The sequence below is a fragment of the Oryx dammah genome, unplaced genomic scaffold (genome assembly GCF_014754425.2).
Source record: "Oryx dammah isolate SB20612 unplaced genomic scaffold, SCBI_Odam_1.1 HiC_scaffold_23, whole genome shotgun sequence".
Lineage (NCBI taxonomy): Eukaryota > Metazoa > Chordata > Mammalia > Artiodactyla > Bovidae > Oryx > Oryx dammah.
This window is the reverse complement of record NW_024070207.1, coordinates 35,692,843-35,719,113: the sequence shown is the minus strand read 5'-3', so window position 1 is coordinate 35,719,113 and position 26,271 is coordinate 35,692,843. Positions and strand designations below refer to the sequence as shown.

At 39.9% G+C, this 26,271-nt stretch overlaps 1 protein-coding gene across 3 annotated transcripts in view; it reads left to right on the top strand.

Moving 5' to 3' along the window:
* Window positions 1–26,271, top strand: part of ENOX2 (ecto-NOX disulfide-thiol exchanger 2) — a 188,727-nt gene that overhangs the window by 97,014 nt on the left and 65,442 nt on the right. For all 3 annotated transcript variants that reach the window (XM_040265252.1, XM_040265251.1, XM_040265250.1), the window contains exon 4: window positions 11,993–12,127. In XM_040265252.1, coding sequence (XP_040121186.1) covers window positions 12,031–12,127 — 97 coding nt within the window. In that variant the 5' untranslated portion in view covers window positions 11,993–12,030. The remainder of the gene's footprint in view (window positions 1–11,992; window positions 12,128–26,271) is intronic.

Here is a 26,271-nt window from a genome sequence, read left to right as displayed (position 1 = left end):
TATCTCATAGGATTGTTATACAGATTAGATGAAATATCTCATATAAAGCCTTAAAACAGTGTTTGGCATATAATAAGCATTTAAGCAGCTTCTCTGGTGGCTCAGCAGTAAAGAATCTGCCTGCAATGTAGGAGACACAGGAGACTCGGATTCCGTCCCTGGCTTGGGAAGATCCTCTGGAGGAGAGCATGGCACCCCGCTGTAGTATTCTTGCCTAGAGAATCCCATGGACAGAGGAGCCTAGCGGGCTGCAGTCCATGGGGTTGCAAAGAGTCGGACACGACTGAAGCAACTAAACATGCATTCACACAAGCAAGCATTTAATCAATATTAGGAATCAACATTATTATCATTAGCTTAGTACCTGAAAGATAGATACCATTATTTCTAACTGCAGGTGAATAACAGGCTAAAGAGTTTTCGAAACTTGCCTAAAGTCACACAGCTAGTAAATAACAGAGCCAAGACTTGATCTGAGATCTGGGCCCCACATCTGTACTCCTCCCACTGTACCCTGATCCCTTCATAAATGTAGAGTAAATGCTGTGAGTTCCTTGGAGAGGCATATGCCAAAATGTTTGACCTTCTTCATCACTACACCCCAACCCCACTGCAACTGCCATATGGAGGGCTAGCTTGGCACCCTAGCTTCTTATATATCTAGTTTAAAACCTTTAACATTCCTATTACTGCTCCAGTATGGAGGTGGCTCTCTCCAGGACTCTTCAGCTTATAGATTAGAACAATGAGTCTTCCAGCATGAAGGTTACTTTGTGAAACACCCTGTATCATGAGGTTCTCATCCGCAGACCCTGAGGATCTAGCTCTGCCCCACCACACTCATAGCTCATGTGAGAATAATTACTTACTATGTAAGCCAGCATAAAAACCTTTCCCTTTTTCTTTTCCCTCCCTTCCTCCTCTCCCCCTTCCCCAAGAAAGAATATGTTGTGATATCCTGATCCCTTTGAGTGGTTCCTTGATCCATCCTTGGTAATACTCATAAAGAGGTAAAACCCTCACTTGCCTAGTAGCGTCATCTCTCTCAAGCCTCTGGGGAGCCTTGTCTTAAAGCCCCCATCAATTCTCTGACCCTGCATAGCCATGATACAAGCTGTGGCATCACTGGTGACGTCTGTGATCAGACAGAGAATGAGGGTGTGCCTGGGGTGTCAGTGCATTGTTCACAAACAATGATGGATTGTTAATTTTCAAAGAAAATGAAGAGGGACTTAAAATAACACGTACAATGCACAATATTGCTTCCTGAGCAACAAATACCAAACAGAAGATAAACTCTTGAGCCCTAGGCTTAATGTAGACCCCAAACATGATTGATCCTGCTGCTTCCTTTCCCTTAGCTGCAGAATAGAAAATACAATGTTATTGAGTTCTAAGACACCCCACCCTGCCCTTGTGCCATAATCTTCCACAACATAGACCTTGAATACTACTGCATGCAAGGTCCTGTGTAATATGCTAGAGATGGGGTTTTCTGCCATGTTCCATGCAAGCGTTTTCTTAACTTCCTCTCTTTTCCTTTGTCTTGGTATTCCTAGTGTTACTTCCAGGTGCATGCATGCTAACTCAGTCATGTACAGCTGTTTGTGACCTGCTGGATGATAGCCTGCCAGACTCCTCTGTACCTAGATTTCTCCAGGCAAAAACATTGGAGTGGGTTGCCATTTCCTACTTCAGGGGATCTTCCTGACCCAGGGCCCAAACCCATGCCTCTTGCATCTCCTGCATTGGCAGGTGGATTCTTTACCACTGAACCACTGGGTTTATATATAGTACAGTGGCTAAAAGCATGAACTGTGGATCAGTGGAGCGAGACGGCCTGGGTTTGAATCCCAGCTCTACTGCAAGCTAATGTATGAGGTTAGCTTGTACAGGTCACTTAACTTTTCTGTTTCTGTTACCCTCATTAGTAAAATGGGGATAATGAGAGGTCCTACTTTATAGGGCTTTGAGTTTCAAATTAATGTATATAAAGTGCCTAGAACAATGCTTGGCACATAATAAGAATTTTAAAAGTGGTAACTATTATTGGTCTTATAATTACTATCATTCACCATTTATCTAAATCCTGGTATGTTCCAGAGGTTTGATGTCTTACCCAGCTTTGAACCACCATTTTCCTTCTGCAGAAATGACTAGGAGCTAAGTTCTGTTCTGGATCACACAATGCCATCTTATATGGGTATGGCTCTATGAAATAGGCATTGCAGGTAAGCCCCACTTGGACAATTACTGAGTCCTTGCAGAGTTAATTTATTTAAAAGCCTATTTATTGGTACCTACTTTGAGCTAGTCACTGTAGAATATACAAAAGTAAATGAGGTTTATATTCCCTACCCTCAAGGTATTAACAAATATGGCTGCTATACACACATTTATTTTAGTAAGTTTAATAACTTTAAATTCTCAAGAAATTCCAGTCAGTTCTTTCTTACCCATAAAGAATTTCTCTGTGATGAAAATTATCTCCCTATCTCCAGACCTATCATTGTTAAAGTTAGTATTTCTGTAATTGTGATTCTCTTACATTATCAGCATGTTTGGACTATAATACCATTTTATCTGCTCTCTCTCCATCTAAAATATTCATAAGAAACCCACTAAAATAGATTTCATCTTAATACAACAACAGAATAGTATCCCATTTTAAATAGTTTGGCATCTGCTTCTGGGAAGAACAATGTCTGTGCAGGCCTCCCTTATATATACTCATAGATCTCCTTATTAATTTGTTTAAAATTGTTTACTGAACATGTTCTCTATGTCAGACACAGTATCTAGGCATTAGGAATAACAAGGAGGAATAAGGGATTCCAGAGCCTAGGAGGAGAGACAACCACAGAAAAAGCTGATGAAATATAATGTAGTAAGAGCTGTGATAGTAATGTTTTTAATGATCTAGGGGAACACAGTCAATAAAGGGGCTCTTTTGGAAGGGGTTTAGTATGATGGATAAGTCTCTGGTCATTGGCATTAGAGCTGTCTGGGCTGGTATTTCTGTTCTACCACTTATTAGCTGTGTGATATTGAGCTGATGACCTAAACTCTCCATGCCTCAGTTTTTTTATCTGTATAGTGTAGTTGCTGCTACTGCTGCTAAATCACTTCAGTCGTGTCCGACTCTGTGCGACCCCAGGGGTGGCAACCCACCAGGCTCCGCTGTCCCTGGGATTCTCCAGGCAAGAACACTGGAATGGGTTGCCATTTCCTTCTCCAATGCATGGAAGTGAAAAGTGTAAGTGAAGTCACTCAGTCATGTCCGACTCTTTGCGACCCCATGGACTGCAGCCTACCAGGCTCCTCTGTCCATGAGATTTTCCAGGCAAGAGTACTGGAGTTGGGTGCCATTGCCTTCTTCTCTGGTATAGTGTAGTGCAATAACTCAAATATATGCTGTCTCTCAGTAGACTTTGAACCCTTGAAGGCTAGGACTACTTCTACATCATCATCTTAATTATTACCATGTTATGATTACTACTTAGCAAGTGTTCAATATGACCCAGAAGCCATGCTAAATTCTTCACCCACATTATCTAATTTCATCTTCAATAAACTTTTAAGGTAGATACTATCATTTTCCTACTTTTGTTGCTTGACATTTTTCTCATCAAATACAGTTCTTTATTCAGAGCACTTATCATAATGTATAATTATTTTATATTCATTCATATTTTTATGTCCCCCTCCTTCACTGTAGTGTTAGCTTCATAAAACCAAGGATGAGGCCTGCTTGGCTCACCATAATATCTTCAATATCTAGAATAATGCCAACACATAGAAGATATTCAGTGAACATACACTAAAATATGAAAGGAAGATTGGAAGGCAGGCTGGAAAAAAGAGAAGAAAAGAGAATTCATGATCACATTACAGTTACTAAGTAGCAGAGCTAACTGGTCCAGACCCATCTGACTCCCATACCCATGCTCTTGATCCCTAGGCAAGATTACTTCCTACTCTTGAGAGACTTTTAATAGATGTTTGTTGACAAAATTCTCTCAACTTTGTATAGTACTGTGTAATCAAGTTATAGCAAGCATAAAAAACAATGGATGTAAACCTGAACAAAAGAAAGAAAATTGTAGGAGAGTAAATTATCAGAGAAGAGCTTATGTCTTAATAAAATATATTTGGCAAAATGGCAGCAATATACTAAAATTGTTTCAAAGGAAATATTGGAAATAATTAAATCTACTACAGGATGAGGTTATCACAGAATGTGTGTGTGTGTGTGTATGTGTGTGCATTGTCTTCAAGATCAAATAACTTTGACAGTACTTGAGTACTTAATCAGTGAAGCATAAACAATGCAAAAATAAACAGATGGCAGTAGTGATTTGATAGTTATGTAGTGATACCAGCTTAGAGTAGGTGTTCACTTCCCAGTCTTTTACATTTTTTTGGTGCTAATGAACTCTTGTTCCAAAGTGCTAATCTTCAATCAGCTTACCTAGGGCACACTTATTTATAGCCACTCTACAACTTGTGATGTCTTGAGGAGTTGCCACACAAGCAGAACAAGAGAACCAGCATAGCAGGACATGATCTACAGACTTGGGTGAGACATTTTGAAGACCATTTGACAACCCTAGCACTTAACCTTCTGAATATTCTTGGCTCCTGCCCATGAGTGTGGGACTCATAGGAAAATGAGCAATCTCTTCCTTTAGTGACATGGAACTACCTAAAAAAAATTGTTAGATGTCCATTTGTAGTCTGAAAAGTTAATCAAGACTTAACTTTTCAACCATTAAGTGATGATTCGTAACAGATGTTTAGCACAGCATGTTTTGTTAATGCACACCTTAAATCCAGATTGCTGCCAGAAATGGATCATCTGGATTTCTCTTTGAAAGTAAAAACTTACAAGCTTGCTTATATATATGGCTGTGCCTATATGGGGAAAAGATTATAGCCAATAAGATCAAACTGAATTATTAGTTGGGTGTATCTATCCCTGGTTATAACTCTTAAGTGAATTCCTACATATAAATTCAGTTGTCCTGGACGGAGAATCAGTTTAGCAATTATGCCATCCATTTTAAGGCAATTTATCATTCTGGAAAGGTATACAAATAATAAATGAGTGTCATTGCATAGATTGCTTATTGTGCCCCAAATCAATATAAGTTGGATTTTCTTTATTCATTCATTCAAGTATTTCTGGAATACCTACCCCATACTAAACATTAACATAAGAAATGGGGAAACAAAGATGCCCCAAACCCAGTCCTTGACCTAACGGAGTATGTGGGCTAGCAGAAGACAAATGTGTATCCAATAACTGTAATTCAAGGCAGAGGTAAATGTTCATTGTTCTTGCTCCCTGGAATGCTCCTCAAGCCTAATCCTCCATTCACCACCTAGGAGAAAATCCTATCCCTTTTAAAGACTTTTTTCAAATGATTCTTTGCCAATGAAGGCTTCCCTGACTATTTCTCATCTCCTCCACCTCCCAACCCTGAACACATATGTCCAAACCCATTCCAGCAGGTTTCATTACTCCATCTTTGTTCCTATAGCACTTTACTCATAGTTTGTTACAGCACTGATTATAGTGATTTGTATTTGGTTGTTTATATGTCATGCCTCTCATGGTATGGTGAGTTCTTCCAGAATAATAAATGACTTTTGTTCATCTCTGTATGCCTAGTCACTAGCACAGAACATGGCATATACTAAGACTCAATAAAAGCTTGGTTTGGTTTGCAGAGAAGTGGAGAATAAGCAAATATATGAAAATCAAATTCTAGATAAAATATTATGAGAAAATATAGGAAGAAATGATTAATTCCAGTGAAGTGGCTTCACAGACAGGTGGCATTTGAGAAGATCCTTGAGAAATGAGTAGGATTTGACAGGTGGAGATGGCTGTTGGGGGAAGGGAGGGAGATGAGAAGGGCATTTAAAGCAGAACTCCTTGAGGATTTAAGAACTGAGCTCACTGTAGCAAAATAATGCTGTTAATTATGCATCGTCCTTATCTGTTCACTGTAAACAAGCCTAACAGGAACTCTACTTGCTAACGTTTTAACAAGCACTGTGAATTAATATATATTTTTAAAAGAGTAGGATAGTATTGTCCTTTTAAAAAAACTGATAATTTAGTTCATTCTCCCTCCACCCCCACCAAATTAGTCCAGGGCTTGGCTAGGTACGTTGTAAACTCTTCTTTAATCTCAAAATTCTATATTGAGAATAATTCCTAATTCCCTTATACATTTCCCAAACTGCTACAAAAGAAAATATTTTTTCACATTAAGGTTCAGTCCTTTTAAACCTAGCTGTTTCCTCTAAGTTGTTCCACAGCCAGCGGAGAAAATCAAAGTGTAGATTCAGTAATGTCTAAAGGTCCCTTCCAGATATGACATTCTCTAAAAACTTGCCCGTCTAGTTGGCAATTGAGAGTCAAGATGAACCTAATAATCATTATATAAACTCTTGGCCCAAAGGATATTTGATGCCCATGTTTGTTTTCTTGATCTTATTTACAAGGAGGCTATTTCCAGCCTTGTATGCCTTCAAGGAGAACACTGAAAGCTGGGTGTGAGGACTAGAGCTCCTACAGATGGAGAAACCACCAGTTCTGAAATGTAACTTCTAATGGCAGTAACAAATGCTTAGGGCCATCAATCGCTCTTGGGGGCAGAGAGTAGTTTATGGAGGGGAAGCATAGGCAGTCTGTCTAGAAGAATAATAAAAACTAGCATTTCAGAAATTGGCCACATGCATTTGCTTCTAATGACCAATCATTGTCCAAAATAGCACTTGTGTAAATAACACAATCATGATTCATCCCTCATATTGCCAGGTTGGAAGGATGTGATGGACGAATGTTAGCAAGCTACTATTAGGAAAGAGTTGCCTTCCGGAGTATAATTGGCAGGAGTGCATACTGGGAGATAGGAGGAAAGCAATGGAAAGGTTTCTTTTTTAATGCATATCAGTAGTCAGAGGGAAATTTACCAAAATAAAAGACTTTTTGTGCTCAGGTGACTTACAACTATATCTCTCCCAACTGTGCAATATATACATGCATATGCATGTATCATCCACTTCAACATCTTTGCTTACTTGTCATCCCTGCTCTGGAATGTCTTACCCCCTCTTCTTTACCTATTTAATAACTACCCATAACTCAAGACATATTTTATAGAAATCTTGCCCATTGTTTCAAATCCTGTCTTCTCCTAAAAGCATTCCTTAAACTTCAGTAACATTCCTAGTCTATACCATTTGAGTCTTTCATTGTTTCCTAATTGTTTACTTGGAGATACCAAAGCATGGTGCCTAAAAGTATACATCCTGTGTGACCTTGAACTACATATGTAAGTCTTCAAAGCCTCTCATCTATTAAATGGAGTTATAAAGAGCCCTTATTTCATCAGGTTGTTTTGAAAGTTAAATGAAAACACTGCATGCCAAGAGCTTTACCTAACATATGGCAAGTGTTTGATGGTGGCAGCAATGGATAAAGTGAAGTGAAGTGAAGTCGCTCAGTTGTGTCCAACTCTTTGTGACCCAGTAGACTGTAGCCTACCAGGCTCCTCTGTCCATGGGATTTTCCAGGCAATAGTACTGGAGTGGATTGCCATATCCTTCTCCAGGGGATCTTCCCAACCCAGGGCTCGAATCCGGGTCTCCCACATTGTAGACAGACGCTTTACCATCAAGGCCACCAGGGAAGGCCAGTAATGGATAGAGGTGGTGATAATAGTAATAATAGTGATAATAGTAGTAATCAACACCATCATCATCAGTCTCTTCAGTTAGATTGTATCACCTTTAAGGGCAGGGACTGTCTCCTACTTGTACTCTGCTATCCTAACACCCGAAATACTCAATTGGCTAAGTTTATGTTTGTTAATGGTGTGTCCAACTCAATAGTACTGCCTCAAAGATGTGAAATTTCATTAGGAATATATTTTTTTCTTTCTATGGTACTATAGAAGCCCTTGGGTGGTTTTTCTTGGTTTGCAAGCATGAGTAGTTTGGATGGAAGCTGAGGAAGTAATCATTTGCAACTAGACTATGAGAAGAATGGGAAATGTCTTAATTATTCCAAGCTCCTGTGGTGTGTACACTTGAAAAGAAAAATTCAGAAAACTAAAAAATGCTGGTTCAAAAATCAAAGAAGAAATAGATATTTCATGTTCATGGATTTTGTTGTTGTTCAGTCGCTAAGTACTAACCTTTGAATGTGAGTGTGTCTGCTATTGGAGTTCATTAAAATAATAGAAAGCAATGCTCTGAAGCTTTAGAGGGAGAGAAGCTATCCAGTATCTTTCCCTGTAGACCATTCATTCCATGCTGGAAGAAGACATGCAGAATTATAATATTAATATAGGCAGTGCAATCCTCTCTCATTTCTTCCCTTAATAATAATAATAGTAATAATTAGTATAGTATAATATTATTAAAAATGATACTAAGTGTCTTGTTCACTTCAGTTCAGTCACTCAGTCATGTCTGACTCTTTGAGACCCCATGGACTGCAGCACACCAGGCTTCCCTGTCCATCACGAACTCCCGGAGCTTGCTCAAACTCATGTGCATCGAGTTGGTGATGCCATCCAACCATCGCATCCTTTGTCATCCCTTTCTCCTCCCACCTTCAATCTTTCCCAGCATCAAGGTCTTTTCCAGTGAGTCAGCTCTGTGCATCAGATGGCCAAAGTATTAGTGCATCAGTCATTCCAATGAATATTCAGGGTTGAATTCCTTTAGAATTGACTGGTTTTATTTCCTTGCAGTCCAAGGGGCTCTCAAGAATCTTCTCCAGCACCACATAGATAGGAAGACTCAATACTGTCAAGATGTCGGTTTTTCCCAACTTGATTCAGTGCAATTTCAATCAAAACCCAAGCAAGTTATTTTGTGGATATGAAAAAAAAATTGATTCTAAAGTTTATGGAGAGGTAAAAGACCTGATCAGAATAGCCAACACAATATTGAAGAAGAAGAACAAAGTTGGAAAACTGATGCTACACAACTTTAAGACTTACTATGTTGCTGCTACTGCTAAGTCGCTTCAGTCGTGTCCGACTCTGTGCGACCCCATAGACGGCAGCCCGCCAGGCTCCCCCGTCCCTGGGATTCTCCAGGCAAGAACACTGGAGTGGGCTGCCATTTCCTTCTCCAATGCATGAAAGTGAAAAGTGAAAGTGAAGTCGCTCAGTTGTGTCCAACTCTTAGCGACCCCATGGACTGCAGCCCACCAGGCTCCTCCATCCATGGGATTTTCCAGGCAAGAGTACTGGAGTGGGGTGCCATTGCCTTCTCCGAAGATTTACTATAAAGCTACAGTAATCAAGACAGTGTGGCATTCGTGAAAGAATAGACAAATAGGTCAATGAAACAGAATAGAGAGCCCAGAAATAGACCCACATGAATAGAATCAACAGATCTTTGATGAATGGAGCAAAGGTAGTCTCTTCAACAAATGTGCTGAAACAACTGGACATCCACATGCAAAAAAATGAATCTACATACAAATCTTATACCCATCACAAAACTAACTCAAAATGGATCATAGACCAAAATGTAACAAGCAAAACTATAAAACTCCTAGAAGACAACATAAGAGAAAACCTAGATGACACCTTGGATATGGGTATAACTATTTAACTATAACACCAAAATTATGATCCATGAAAGAAAATTTTGGTCACCTAAACTTAATTAAAATTAAAAACTTTGTGAAAGACAATGTCAAGAGATTGAGAAAACAAGGCATAGACTTGAAGAAAGTATTTACAAAATACATACCTGATAAAGGACTATTATCTAAAATATACAAGGAACTCTTAAAATTCAACAATAGTAAAACAAACAACCTGATTGAAAAATAGACCAATGACTCATATAGTAAGTGTTAGTCACTCAGTCATGCCTGACTCTTTGTGACCCCATGGACTGCAGCCCACCAGGCTCCTCTGTCCACGAGATTTTCCAGGCAAGGATACTGGAATGGGTTGCCATTTCCTTCTCCAGGGGATCTTCCCAACCCAGGGATTGAACCCAGGTCTCCTGCACTGCAGGCAGATTCTTTACCAACTGAGCTACAAGGGAAGCTCCACCCCCACCTCATCAAAGAAAATGTATGGATGGTAAATAAGGATATTGAAAAACTGCTTTCCATCATATGTCATCAGGGCAATGCAAATTAAAACAACAACAAAATACCACTACAAACCTATTAGAATGGCCAAAATCTAGAGTACTGATAACACTGAATACTGATGATGATGTGGATCAATAGGAACTCTCATTTACTGGAGATGGGGATGCAAAATGGTACAAGTACTTTGGAAGAAGCATTGATGACTTCATTTTTTAAAAATTAATTTATTTTAATTGGAGGCTAATTACTTTACAATATTTTGGTGGGTTTTGCCATACATTGATATGAATCAGCCACAGGTGTATATGTGTCCCCCCTGTCCCAACCCCCCCCCACCTCCTTCCCCATCCCATCCCTCTGGGTTGTCCCAGTGTACTGGCTTTGAGTGCCTTGTTTCATGCATTGAACTCGGACTGGTCATCTCTTTCACATATGGTAATATACATGTTTCAATGCTATTCTCTCAGATCATCCCACCCTTGCCTTCTCCCACAGAGTCCAAAAGTCTGTTCTGTATATCTGTGTCTCTTTTGCTGTCTCACATATAAGGTCATCGTTACCATCTTTCTAAATTCCATATATATGCATTAATATACAGTATTTGTGTTTTTCTTTCTGACTTACTTCATTCTGTATATTAGGCCCCAGTTTCATCCACCTCATTAGAACTGACTCAAATGCATTCTTTTTAATAGCTGAGTAATATTCCATTGTGTATATGTACCACAACTTTCTTATCCATTCGTCTGCCAGTGGACATCTAGGTTGCTTCCATGTCCTAGCTATTGTAAACAGTGTTGTGATGAACATTGGGGTACACGTGCATTGATGACTTCTTATAAAACCACATATGTTCTTACCATAGGGTCCAGTGATTGCATTCCTTTGCTGTTTACCCAAAAGAGTTGAAAACTTATGTTCACGCAAAATGTGTACAAAAATATTTATAGCTGTTTTATTCATAATTGCCAAAACTTTGAAGTAACCACAATGTCCTTCAGTAGGTAAAAAGATAAATGCTGGTATATTCAGACAATGAAATATTATTCAGCACTAAAGATAAATGAGCTATGGAGCCATGAAAAGACTTGGAGCAAACTTAAATACATAAGACTAAGTGAAAAAAGCCAATGTGAAAAGGCGACATACTGTATGATTCCAAGTATATGACATTCTAGAAAAAGTGAACTGTTGAGATGGTAAAAGATCAGTGATTGCTGGGGTTGGGGGAGGGGACAAGGATGAATAAGCAGAGCACAAAGGAATTTTAGGGCAGTGAAATTACCATGTGTGATACGGCTATATGTTATAAATTTTTCAAGACCTATAGAATGTAAAACACCAAACTGAAGCCTAATATAAACTATGGCTTTTGAGTGATTATGATACATCAATATACATTTGCCCATTGTAACAAATGAACCACTCTTGTGAGGGATATTGATAATGGGAGAGGCAGTGCATGTGTGGGGGTGGAGGTATATGTGTAATCTCTGTACTTTTCCCTCACTTTCACTGTGAACCTAAAACTGCTCTAAAAAAAAGTTTTCTTTGACTTTAAAACAGGTAGGAAGGAGTGAGGGAAGGAAGGAGGGGAAGAGTAGAGGGAGAGAGAAAGAGAGAAAGAAACACTAAGATGCTATCTGATAAACTGTGTTCAAATTCTATGACTTCCTGCCAGTTCAAGTTGTATTGTTCTAACCCTTGTAAAGAGCTGAAATTAAGGCTGTATCCAGCATTTGTCCATCAGTCCATTTCTGTAAAGAGTTTGCCAGATTCACAATGATAAGTGAACCAGATACTGAAACATAAATACAACAAATTATTTTGCTTGTCATTTCTTTCTAGCTGATAATAGTAGAACTCTGAATGTGGATTCAACTGCAATGACTCTACCTATGTCTGATCCAACTGCATGGGCCACAGCAATGAATAATCTTGGAATGGCACCACTGGGAATTGCTGGACAACCAATTTTACCTGGTATGCTATTTTTAATCACCTCACAAGTGTTTCTTTTTATTGACCATGTGAACATAAATATAACAGTAAGAGAATTCAGCAAGGAATTACGGTTTGTCTAATTTTATACATTTCTTAAGTGAAGCAAATAAACATGGAGCTAAAATGAGAACTTAGACATCCCAAAAATCTTAGGTTCCTAAAGGAAAAGACAGGAGATGGTGAAAAATAACCCAAAGACTATTGTTAACATTGAATAACTGTTTGAATATTTAAAATAAAGTAACCTGTAAGAGAATGGGCACTGTGTACTAACTCCACCTCCACTAAAGATAAAAGTCAGAATAAAAATGCCATATCATCTGAAGGGTTTTGTTTAGACACAGAAAACTTCCTGAAATATCAGAGCAATTAACCATTACAATGGGTTTGTTAATGTGCCTTCAGTTCAGTTCAGTTCAGTTCAGTCACTCAGTCATGTCCGACTCTTTGCGACCCCACGAATCGCAGCACGCCAGGCCTCCCTGTCCATCACCATCTCCAGGAGTTCACTCAGACTCACGTCCATCGAGTCAGTGATGCCATCCAGCCATCTCATCCTCTGTCGTCCCCTTCTCCTCCTGCCCCCAATCCCTCCCAGCATCAGAGTCTTTTCCAATGAGTCAACTCTTTGCATGAGGTGGCCAAAGTACTGGAGTTTCAGCTTTAGCATCATTCCCTCCAAAGAAATCCCAGGACTGATCTCCTTCAGAATGGACTGGTTGGATCTCCTTGCAGTCCCAGGGACTCTCAAGAGTCTTCTCCAACACCACACTTCAAAAGCATCAATTCTTCGGCACTCAGGCTTCTTCACAGTCCAACTCTCACATCCATACATGACCACAGGAAAAACCATAGCCTTGACTAGATGGACCTTAGTCCGCAAAGTAATGTCTCTGCTTTTGAATATACTATCTACATTGGTCATAACTTTTCTTCCAAGGAGTAAGCATCTTTTAATTAATTAATGTGCCTTGGGCAACTCAAATCTTGTATTATCTCTGCATGTGACCTTAAATGACCATGAAAGTACTGCGAGTATTGATTTGGAGGGTCACAAAGAAATGTTAGCAAGTAGGCAAATATGCAAATGTAAATTCTTGAATGATTATAAATGATATATGAAATAGAAATTTGATTTTTAAAATGGGTTTGTGAAGACATTAGAGAATCACCATACCACGAATCCTGGAGTACTTTCAAAACATCCTAAACATTAATCTTCCAAATTCACTTAAGGCCAATCTACGCTACTTGCTACTCAAAGTGTGGTCCACATAACCTGGAAGCTGTTAAGAATTCCAGAATCTTAGGCCACAGCCCAGACCTACTGAATCAGAGCTGAATTTTCCCATGATCCTGTGATTCATAAGCTCATTAAAGTTGAGAAACAAATCTAGAGTGATGCATGTAGGGTTGTTGTGACAATTAAATCGTACTTCAACAATCCCTGACACATAGTCAGTGCTCCAAAATGTTGGCCATTTGAAAATCAAAATTAATATACTTCTCATAAACATTTCTGAAAGGAATAGTGGGTTTTTTGTTTCGTTTTTCTTTCTTATTTCAGTATAATAGAATTTAAACTAAAATTTCATATGTTATAGCTTTATATACAGTGGTCCTGAATCGCAATCTTACAGTCTAGAGCAACTAGATTATCTGATTTGGCTTAAATATTACCAATTCATGGAAGTCTAAGCTGTATGGGTATATATCTTCAAAAATATCTTGAGGCCAGATCTGCTCTGATATCAAGGGAACTAAACATTAGCTTATATCAGATTATTTGTAAATTACCACATCTAAACATAAATCTGTGCTCACAAAGTAATCTTCAGTGTTTAGCCAGCCATCTACAATGTGGAACAACAAAAAAGGCCTAGCTTTGAGAGTAAAAAGGTCATCCAAACCATTGTTACAGTCCCAATGCTTGCGCTTGGGTCAATGTTAAGCCTCAAAAATTGGGGTGGTTTTCATAACAGTAGCTCAGATGGCTATTTCTGCAGAAACAGTATCTTGCTTAGTATTTAATAACACAGGTTGCAAGGACAAACAGCTTGTGTTAATTTCTGGCTTTGCCACTTTCTAGCTATATGACCTTGAGCAAGTTATTTGACCTATTTGTATTTTGCCGGAGTCCAACTCCAGCAGCCAGGGGATCAGCTTGAAGGGATGAGCGGTGTCGGCGGGAAATGATGTAGGCTCTGACTCAAGGTACGGGACTACATATTTATTTCAAGCATCAGGTTCTCTTTTATATTTTTTCAAAAGCATTAGGTCAGAGGTTTGACATTTTCAGTTCCCCCTCACCCAGATAATTGTCTCACTGTTGCCCTTCAAACAGAGTTCCTGCTTCAGCGATTCTCTCAGAATCGTGTTTACTTGTGATTATGTTGTAACTCATGCTTATGTCTGGGCTGCATACCATATTCCTCAGTTTATTTCTTATCTTTCTAAATCCTGCTTGCTCCTAGTATCCTAAGCTCACTATTTCCTAAAAAGTCTTCTAACTATTCTTAATTATTCCTAAACCCTAAACTCAGCAAACTTCCTCTGTCATAAACATTTTCCTCACAAACAGGTCTCAGATAATAATCCTTCCCATGGCCTCAAGCTGCAGCCTATGTGTTCATCCTGGGACATTCTTTGTAAAAATCCTTGAACAAATGTCAGTGGTTACTTTATAGGTTATTTTCTGGGCACAACTGCAGAAGGCTTTGTGCTTTCTCATGCTTCTCTCAAGAACAATAAGCATCTTAACGTTCTTTCCAGCCAACTCAACCGAAGAAAGGAAGAACAAGTCAGAATCACAAGAGCTAAATCCTTCATCCTGGGTGCATGTCTGAGGAATGAGGAAAGGGGGCTGGGGCCATGCCTCCCATTTTGTCAGTAATGCCTAACACAGCTCCTGACATCTCCCTCTTTCTTATTTTTTAGAGCATAAGTATGAAACTCAGTAGATAAAGCAGAAACACTTCAGTTGAGTATTCTGAAAAGGCACAGGGCTATTACACAAATCAGAACCAACAGGCATAAGCACATGGCCGCATTAATCATCATTGTAAAAAAGGATCCATGGGAAAGATATCCTTCCAGATTATCAAAAGGGGAATTAGAAAGCCATTGAGAGGAAAAGTCAAACTCTGCCTGCTTTATACTCTGAATATCCTGATATAACTTAAAAATATTAATACCAAGATCTGAATGATTCTAGATGCCTAAAATATGATTCCTAATGTGTTCCCAAGAATGTATGGAATCATTCACTTGTAGAGGGGTAACGCACATCCATTTAAATTCAGCATGGCACCTTAAAGACAACTTAATTTTTAAATTTGTAATATCTTGCCCTATAAGCAGGACTGCTTCTTCTAAGGCATTGACCTTATTTTCTATTTTCCTATCCATAATTTCCTGTGTAGTAAGAACTACAGAGACATTTTTGGACAGCTGATTGACAAACAGTGCAGTATACACTTTTTTTTGACAGGGCATGGGAGCCACATTAGGCACTACTGGCAGTATCTCAGTTTTCTCATCTATAAAATGGAGATGATTATAGTATGTACCTCATAGGATTGCTGTGAAGGTTAAATAATATACTTAGCACAATGCTTGGTATGTAATAAGCACTCAATGACGGTTTAACTAGTGTCATTATTATTGCTATTAGTCATTTTACATGTTATTTAAGATAAAGGAAATACTAACATACTTCCTTCAGATGGCTACTAAGCTGCCATTTACATTGAAAGTACTTGGTTGCTAGGGAGCCAATGTTGGCTCTACTGAGTGTTCCTCACATCCACCCCAACTAGACATTTGTAACCTCAAGAGTGATTTTAATTTCTGCTTCAAGCTCCTTTGCCCTCCTCTTGTTTTCTTAAGGACTGTGAAAAAATGGCTTCTTAGGGTCCCCTTCAACCTTGTGATTCAGTGATCATTTCGCTATGCTCCAAGGAAAGTTTTGGAAAACTGTCTTGGAAATACTGATATTTAGTTCAGTAGCACCCCTCTCTTAAATGTATATGGGGCAATAGTGCTAAACTGAGACACACTTTGTAAAGCTATGTATAAAATCAGTTCAGTTATATGTGATTTTTTCCTCTTTTCTGTATTATTTTAGGAAAGTGGTTTAATCATTGAGATTAGAATGTGGGCCCTGGATATAGACTTCCTCAGTTCAGTTCAGTCACTCAGTCGTGTCCGAATCTTTGCAACCCCATGAATCGTAGCATGCCAGGCCTCCCTGTCCATCACCAACTCCCAGAGTTCACTCAGACTCATGTCCATCGAGTCAGTGATACCATCCAGCCATCTCATCCTCTGTGGTCCCCTTCTCCTCCTCTGTCGTCCCCTTCTCCTCCTGCCCCCAATCCCTCCCAGCATCACAGTCTTTTCCAATGAGTCAACTCTTCACATGAGGTGGCCGAAGTACTGGAGTTTCAGCTTTAGCATCATTCCTTCCAAAGAAATCCCAGGGCTTATCTCCTTCAGAATGGACTGGTTGGATCTCCTTGCAGTCCCAGGGACTCTCAAGAGTCTTCTCCAACACCACAGTTCAAAAGCATCAATTCTTCGGCGCTCAGCTTTCTTCACAGTCCAACTCTCACATCCATACATGACCACTGGAAAAACCATAGCCTTGACTACATGGACCTTTGTGGGCAAAGTAATGTCTCTGCTTTTCAATATGCTATTTAGGTTGGTCATAACTTTTCTTCCAAGGAGTAAGCGTCTTTTAATTTCATGGCTGCAATCAACATCTGCAGTGATTTTGGAGCCCCAAAAAATAAAGTCTAACACTGTTTCCACTGTTTCCCCATTTATTTGCCATGAAGTGATGGGACCAGATGCCATGATCTTTGTTTTCTGAATGTTGAGCTTTAAGCCTAGGTTCACATAAATCCCTGCTTTGCCATTAAGTAACTGTGTAACCTTCGACAATTTACCCAACCTCTCTCTGAGTGAGTTTCTCCATTTGTCAAACTGAATAATAATAGCACCTATGACTCAGCATTGTCATGAGGATTACTGAGTTAATACATGTAATGTAAAGTCTTAGAATGATGCCTGACTCACAGTAATTCCTCAATGAAGTCAGCTATGGTTATTATTATTATTTCAAGTTCACATCTGATAGATGACTCACAAAAAACGTTGAATTATGACTTATTTCTGTTCTTAACAACAACAAAGTATAATGAATGCAGGGGCACATTTGTCCCTGGAGAAGCACTGGACAGTGGCAGGTAAAGAGAGTAGTATGTGTCTGACAGTGCTGATGACTGCTCCCTGTCATCCAGAGAAGTAGAAGGTGGGCACTACACTCCAATGCTGCCTTACCCATCTTCTTGCTAGAGTCTGGGAAATAGGGGGGCTGCCATAGTTTTATATAATATTTTAACTGAATGGAATAAAACATCCCCCTACTCCTCTTCCTACTGCCCCAAATTCCTTACATTGGAAAAGGCAGCAAATGAGCCATACAGAACTGTCTCATCTGGCCTATCTCTGACAATAGAAAAGGCTTTGTCAATGATGAAAAACAAATGATACATAAGCTTTCTTGACGTCCCCCAGAGAGTTCAAATCCACACTGTCATGGATGCTGAGTCTCTTGGACACATATCTATCATCAGGGCAATGTCTAGCTTATTATATTCATTGGATGGGGAACAGAGACAGGCCATCTCTGGGGTTTGTTATGGAGCTCCCTTGCATCTAACATGGTGTTTTTTGGACAATTGCTGTTCGATAAAGTTAATCCACAATGATGGCAGATTAGGAGGTCCCCTCTGGCCAGCTCCTGTCTTTCCTGCAAGAGTATTTGCTTTTCCAAGCTGGTCAAATAAGATTAATGTTACTTTTCACATGAAGGGAGCCACCAAAAAGAGTCAAGCTGCCTTTTTAAGGAACATTGTTCTGCCTGTCATCCCGGATGAATCCAAGAATGGACCAGTTAAAGGGTACTCGCTGAATACTGTGTGTTGCTTCCTTTATTTTCCCCTAAATTAAAATATCCTTAGCAAGCAAATAGAGCCTGTGAAGTCCCAAAGAAGGAGTGTCCCTCATTATGGTGGCTCCACTGTATTGACTATGCCTCCTCCATAATGAGAGATGTTGGAAAATATGGACTCATGGACCTTATTCCCAGAGCAAGACCCAGCCCATCTATGAAAACTGTCATTCTTAAGGAAGAAGTTCTCACTGGACATAGCAGGCAAACTCTGATGAGAACAGAAAGAAAGAATGAAGATGTGTGACACATGATAGATCACTGTGCTCCAAGCTCCTCAAGGAGGACCAGACTTGGGTTTCTATTATTTTAATATTTTCCACAAATAGAATGTGCCTTCAGTGGCAGATAAGGTTGAGATTCTGAGAAAGGAGAGCACTATTCATCATCATGGTGGACACTTCACCAAGAGCCAATAATATATAAGCCAATGTACCAAACAGAACCAATATCTCTCAGAAACAATCTTGAATCCTACGAAGTGATGGTACTCTCAAGATTTCCCAAGGAAACTATTATGAGGAATCCAGTAGAGTGTGATGGTTTATTTATTCATTCATACAATAAATATTTATTGAGACCTGCTGTATGTGAGAAGCCCTCAGTTCAGTTCAGTTCAGTCACTCAGTCTTGTCGGACTCTTTGTGACCCCACGGACTGCAGCATGCCAGGCCTCCTTGTGCATCACCAACTACCAGAGTTTACTCAAACTCATGTCCATTGAGTCAGTGATATCATCCAACCACCTCATTCTCTGTCATCCCCTTCTCCTCCTGCCTTCAATCTTTCCCAGCATCAGGGTCTTTTCAAATGAGTCAGTTCTTCACATGAGGTGGCCAAAGTATCAGAGTTTCAGCTTCAGCATCAGTCCTTCCAATGAATATTGAGGACTGATTTCCTTTAGGATGGACTGGTTGGATCTCCTTGCAGTCCAAGGGACTCTCAAGAGTCTTCTCTAGCACCACAGTTCAAAAGCACCAATTCTTCGATCATTGCCTTTGAGCTCAGAATCCAGTGGCAGAGGCAGCAAAGTCTGTATCACTGCACTACAATGATGCAAGTGTCATAGTAGATACATATGGAAAAGTTTTGTTTCATCCAGGGTGGAATGGAGGAGGGGTTAGGTGGGTAGTGGTGATCAGGGAAGTTTCATAGCAGGGACAACATTTGAGCTCAGTGTTCAGGGATATATAGTTAAATGTCAGGTGAAAAAGACAAGGAATTAACAACAGTCCAGGCAGAGGAAATGGGACACCAATGACTGGAAGGTATGCAAGATTATACAGTATGGGAACAATTGTTAAGTCCTGAATTGATTTCCATCACCCCATTCCACGAAACATTTGAGGCAGCTTATAAAAAAGATTACAGTTAAAGAGAAAAATTACAAGTAAAATAAACCATCATCTGGGAAAATATAAATGAGAATAGAATGTGAAGGCCATGTAGGGAGGTTAATTAGAATTCAGATGTATAGGTCATAGAATCCCACTCAGTTTCTAAAGGGGAGCTGCACTTGTGACCAGGTAGCCAAAACAAAGGCAATGGCATCCCACTCCAGTACTCTAGCCTGGAAAATCCCATGGATGGAGGAGCCTGGCGGGCTGCAGTCCATGGGGTCGCTAGGAGTCGGACACGACTGAACAACTTCCCTTTCACTTTTCACTTTCATGCATTGGAGAAGGAAATGGCAACCCACTCCAGTGTTCTTGCCTGGAGAATCCCAGGGATGGGGGGCCTGGTGGGCTGCCGTCTATGGGGTCGCACAGAGTCGGACACGACTGAAGCGACTTAGCAGCAGCAGCAGCAGCAGCCAAAACAAAAGGGAAACCTGATCAGTTATATAATTTGCATTTTCCCTGTAGAAAAAATATACCAATCCTCAGGAGAAGTCAAACTTTTCATGGCACTTAACACATGTGTATCTGTGTTTGACACTATAGTTCTGAAAGGATTTTTTCATAGAAATCTTCATATATAGTGGTGCACACTAAGATAATTGAGCCATCTCCAAAGCCCAAACACTGGGATGTAACCCAGGACCAGTTGATTCTGCATTCCTTAGTCTGATGCAAAGTGTAGAAGCTAAGAATACAGTGTATTTTTTATGAAGCTGTATTTGCTCAATTGAAAGGACTGTTTTTTATTCAGATATTATAGATTTCCTATATTTTTGGTTTTTAAATGTTCTTTTATCAATTGCAAAATGGTACATGGTTAGTTTTTGTTATTTTTTTCCATGTCTTTTATTGGCAAATTAAGAAGTTGGCAACCTTAAATATATAGATGTATATGCTTTTATTTTATTCATCTCTAAAATCCAGAAATCTAGGAACCAAAGATGAGGTGTGAAATGTCCTCCCTAATGCCTTCCCAAAGGTGTTCACAGCGTCCCTGAATCTGCCAAATGTTCTAACAAGAACACAAAGAACAAAATAGGAAGGAAGAGAGGGAAGGTGGGCTATAAAGATAGATAATTGCAAAAACTTATACTAAAGAAATAAAGCTTCATTGGCTGAAATTTGGGATCAAAGTTGATATTTATTAAGGAGAGTCTTTATGAGCTGAAATTATACCACATAACCCACCCAAGCCCAGCTTACTGCCTCATTTGTCATTGTAGGCCCTGCCTCAGCTTTCCAACTAGCCTGAAGCAGGGGTTTTGGTGATCTTCTGGAGAAGCAGGACAGATTTTTGGTAGAATTTGAGAGTCCCTGTGCAAAAACTTAGAAATGTCCAAGATGGCTTGTTATAAGGTCAAGATCTTCTCACAACTTAGCCAAGCTGTCCTTAGAAATCTGTGTTCCCTCTTCAGGTTGTCTGCCTGTAAAATTTTTTCAAGGATCTGTGTAGAGAGGAGGCAGTCAGGACTGTAGTGAGTTAAAATTTCTCAGTACCCAAGTGTAATTCTTCATTTTCTAATGAATTTTGTAGGAAGTCTAAAGAGATAGCAGTAATGTACCATAAATGTATACCTGAATTGGAATCATAATTTTCTATAAAATAGCTTAATTATGCATATATAATTAGATCCTATTTGGAACACTTATTTTAGACTAATCCATAGTTGCATTTCAGTGGTTTTATTGTGCATACAGACTACCTCCTTGTGATCAAGGGTCTCTGGAATACCTAAAAGATTAGAAATGCCTTTAATGGATCTAGGGGGACTTGAATGGGGAGAAGTCACCTTTCTGAGGGCAGAGAGGGGCCTCCAGCCAGCCAGAACCAGGGTCCAGTTCTGAAAAAGCAAGCAGGGTAGTAAATACCTCAGCTCCTATATCTGCCTATCTCTAGTTCATACATTGCCACAATTCCAACTTCACCTGTAAGTCAAAGTTGAGACTTTGGATTTATTTTTTTTTTATTGGTTCCTTCAGTATTCTTAAGATAATCTCAACTTCCCTAACCACAGAGTTGTGTTTTCTGGCCTTAGTTAGCTTTGTTGCTGTAAGATAGCCCCCTCCAGTCCATCTCAAGTCTCTCTGGTTATAGAGCATACAGGATGGTGCTTGGAGAAAGAATGGGCCAGACCCAGGGCTGAACCCTTCCCTTGAGCCCTCTAAGGATGCCACCTTGGGCCAGTCACCTCTCTCTGGCCTCCAGTTTATCCCTCTAAATTGTGGGGATTAAATGAGATAATTCTGTTTCAGAAACCATCCAGCATTGTGTTTGAAATACAACTCTTAAAAATGCTACTTCCTTTCTCCAAATCATTACCGTAGTGAAAGTCAGTTGAGACTTTGGATGTAGAACAAAGGCCTCTAAATCATCTAACACTATGACAAAACATATATTGAATATGTCAACAGGAAATTTTGGCTGTGGAGATAAGCAACTTTAAGAAAGCCTTTTGCACAGGAATATTTGAAGGACTCCACAAGTTGGATAGGTAGAAAACAGAGTTTATTCTGACAAAAAGTATTGTTTTCTTCCTGTGGACCCATGGACTTTGTGAAAAGCAGAGTAGACTAATGTTTGTCCAACTCTTTATGACCCCATGGATGGTAACCTGCCAGGCTCCTCTGTCCATGGAATTTTCCAGATGAGAATACTGTGTGTTGCCATTTCTTTCTCCAGGGGATCTTCCTGACCCAGGGATCAAAGTCACATCTCCAGTGTGTCCTGCGTTGGCCAGTGGATTCTTTACAGCTGAGCCACCTGGGAAGCATGGCACCTTGGCAGGGACAGATAAAACACTAGGCTCAGGTGGATCCTTCCTTTCCATTTACACTAGGGCCCTCTCCACATGGTCTCTCCAGCATGGTAGTCAGACTTGTTACATTGTGACTGAAGCTCTCATACAAGTATTCCCAGAGACAAGTAAACATTTTCTGTCTCTTGAGGCCTGGCCCTGTAAACGTGCACCACATCCCTTCTGCCATATTCTGTTGGTCAAAGCACTTCTAGAACCCATCCAGATCCTCAAGGGGATGGGGCATAGCCCTTACCTTTTGACAGAAGGGGAATCAATGAATTTTGTATCCACCTTCAATCCACCATGCTTGGTTAAAAGAATTATACAGAAACATTTTGTTATTCATCTACCATGTTTTTCAGCATACCCGTTTCACCTTATACCCGTAATTAAACTAATACATGAAAACAGTTGCCATAGTACACTGAGAAGTGGTGCAGTGGTTAAGAGCATTAGAGTTAAACCGATCTGGATTTGAATCCTAGGTCTTGTCTCGGTACTGGCTGTGTAACATTGGGCAAGTGACTAAACCCTCTGAGCCCCAGCTTATTTATCTAGGAAAGGAAAGGTAATAATAGTACCTAGCCCACAGGTCATTTAGAATGAGATTATATTAGCACAGTCCCTAGCACAATGGAAGCACCCAATAAGCAATTATAGTGATGATAATAATAATTGATGATAAAGCATTGTAACTGTTTGCATGGCTTTTCCCAAACTAAACTATGAGGTTGACGGTTTTTGTCTTACTCATTCCTTCAACCTCAACACCTGCAGAGGGGCTGGCATCGAAATATTTAAGGACATATGAGTGGATAGACATGTAGAAGATTGGACGGCAGCAGAGAAATGACATCTGTCTCCATTGCAGCTCCCTGGCTCGGATAGGCACTGAGAATGGGGGACAGTAATATTGCTGGATAACTACCCTAGGTTGAGTTAAGTGCAAGTTGCTAGGCAGCAGGAAAACTTAAGGCTACACTGAAACATTACTTAAAAATCATGTAATAGAGATGTAATAGAGCTGCAACTCAGAGGATCAAGCTGGCCCAACTACAAAACAACATTTGCAGCATTTCCATTAAGCTGAAGTTTGGAAAATACATGAATCAGAAGAGGGAATACAAACCAACATCTTATGACACTTCCACCAACGGCTATGTCAAGAATCAAGAAGGCAGTAGGGAAAAGGTTTTAGAAGAAGATATGGTAAAAGCAAAACAGAACAGGGCATTTATTGTGAAAGTACTTTGGGGGGATACCTTGGCCTGTTCCACAACCCTTTTACAAAATAATTTCAAATCTTCAGAAGTTTGAATTCCTAATGTAAAGGGCTAATACTATCTACATATTGGCTGTATTCCCTCAAGTCAGAATAGGATCTGGAAAAGGAAGAGAACTTTTCTGGTATTCTGTTCACAATGTATTTTAAATTATTGGACTTCTTTGATTTTTTTCAGGTTCTGCAATACTTCTGTAAGACCCATGATTTCAAACAGTTATTTTTCTATGTTGGTATTAGAAATTCAAGTCTACTTTGGTCTTCATGGTTGAAGATAAACAAAAGAAATAATCAATGTGATAGGAGCCCTTGAAATGTCATGTGCAATGTACAACCTGCCCTCCAGCAAGCCCTGCTAGGCAGTGTAGCCTACGGAACTCTTGGCATATTGAATCCAAAGAAGAAAGGGAGTTTATCTACTCTGGCTTTAGCCATATGTCATGAATATACTTGCTTTTAAATGAATTTCATAAAATATTAATGTAATCATACTGAACAGCACAGTGGTGAGTACATCAGTCAAGAGTTATATTTATCCCGTGTATTTGGTTTTTGTTTGTCTCCATTTATTAGTAGACAGTACATGGAGACAGGCATTTCATTCTCAGTTGAAGTGGCAAAACTTGTTTAATGAACTGATGTTTCTGTAATCTGTGGTAAGGTGGAGTTGTGAGTGACAGAACTATATGAATAACAATGAGGAGGCAGGCAGAACAATAAAAGGAAGACAAACATTTCAGTAGGAGGGAGAAATAGATGGGATTGTTTAGTTGGCACACAATCTATTCTGATCTTCTCCTACTGAAAATTAACAGTTTGTAAGTGGGGGAAATAATGTTAACAATTTTTCCAAAATCTTATACACAAGAGATCAAATGTTCCAAAGACGTAATAGCATTCTTAACCACAGTGCTCTTATTCTACAGCATAGGAACACAGAGTGTCAGGAGCCCTAAGTTCTCCAAGATGGGAAAAAAGTCCTGGACTCCCTGCCCCACTGTCTAGAGTCTGACAGATAGGAGGCTATCACAAGTGTTCGTGGGATGTGGAAGTGAGTGCCTAAACAAATGAATTTATTAGTGTGTGGACACATGTCTGGAATGGAAGAAAGGAAATTTACCTATCAGGACCACCATCTATCAGGCCAGAGCTTTTTATATCTGTTCTGTCCTTTCATTCCTTGAGCTAAATGTCATTATTTGTCCCTACTTTTACCAAAAAGGAGATGGAGGCACACAAATATTAAGAAATATCCCCCATGGTCATACAACTAGCATATGGAGGAAAGTAGAGATGAGAATCACAGGGAGGAAAGAAAGGAGTATGCATGTGTGTGAGTGCATGTGTTTGAGTGCATGTGTGTGAGTGCATGTGTGTGAGCACACACGTTCAGGTACAAGTGGATACTTGTGTGTTGGGTGAGATAACATATGAGGGTTAAAAGTAAATTTGTTTTCAGAAAAATAAAATTTCCTCTGAGAAGAAAATGTTTTCTTCCCAAACATGTTCAGGGTCTTGGCATCTCTGCATGACAGGCACATGGGAGGATGGGGAATATCCTAGCTCTCTTAGGCTGGCTTGCAGTGGGTATTGCTTGTGTGCCACCCACCTGCTTATCTGCCCAGTCATAAGACTCCCTCCTTCTGGGCTTAACTGTACCTGGAGTTTTGGTTCTGTGTGAACCACAGATTCTTCCCACTGTTTAGATTCACTTCCTTCAACATCTTAGAGAGCCAACCAAGGAGGCTCAGAGCCACCTTAAGGAGACAGTAAGGCACTGTCCCTTGGGCCTGAGTGGTAAGCAGGGTAAAGTGTTGGGGACTAGGACCTACCACTGCTACCGTGAGTACCCCTAAATTATCAGAACTCCTTATGCAACACTCTCTTCATTTGCAGTACACTGTGCCTTTCTTAACAGAGGACAGGAATGAGAGATGAGGAAATGAAGTACAATGCACTCCCTCCTCTCAGAAACATGCATCTTGTTATAGAGACAAATTTTAAACAATGAAATAAGTACTGCCTTTAGACCCAGGCAAGTGGGGCCCCTGCCAAGGGCCCTCACATCAGGGGACCTCGTGCTTTGGAATGACTATTTCAGTATTTTGTAAGTCCCTTTCCAGAGCCAAGGGCTGGCCAGGTAGGTGGTACCATCAGGATAGATGCCCCAGTCCAGAGCAGGTCCTATGTGGGTCTTGATGGCAAGAAGCACCTTTCTCAAAATTTTCTAGGTTCTTCTCCAGATTCTGGCATTGACCAAGGCTTGCAGTATCATCTAAGCAAGGGGTCCCAATCTCAAATTGAACCTCTGTGGACCTCAGTCCCCATTTTTCCCCTTTGCACTCTGCAATTCTTTATGCCACATGTGGATTGAACTAGATGCCCCAAGGAGCTTCTGAACTCATGCCTGTAGAGTCCTCCCAGGGTCTTGGTTCCAGGAGAGTATCCTGGCAAGTAAATCACTCCAGCTGGCTGGTATGGTATTTCTTTCATGGTATCACATGGGCTACCAGAATAGCATTGGTGCTGATTTGGGGTGAGTCAAATTGTGTATCTAGACAAGCCCCATAAACATATTTGTTTGGAGGCTCCCACACACCCTAGAAGCAAACCTGAAAGAAATA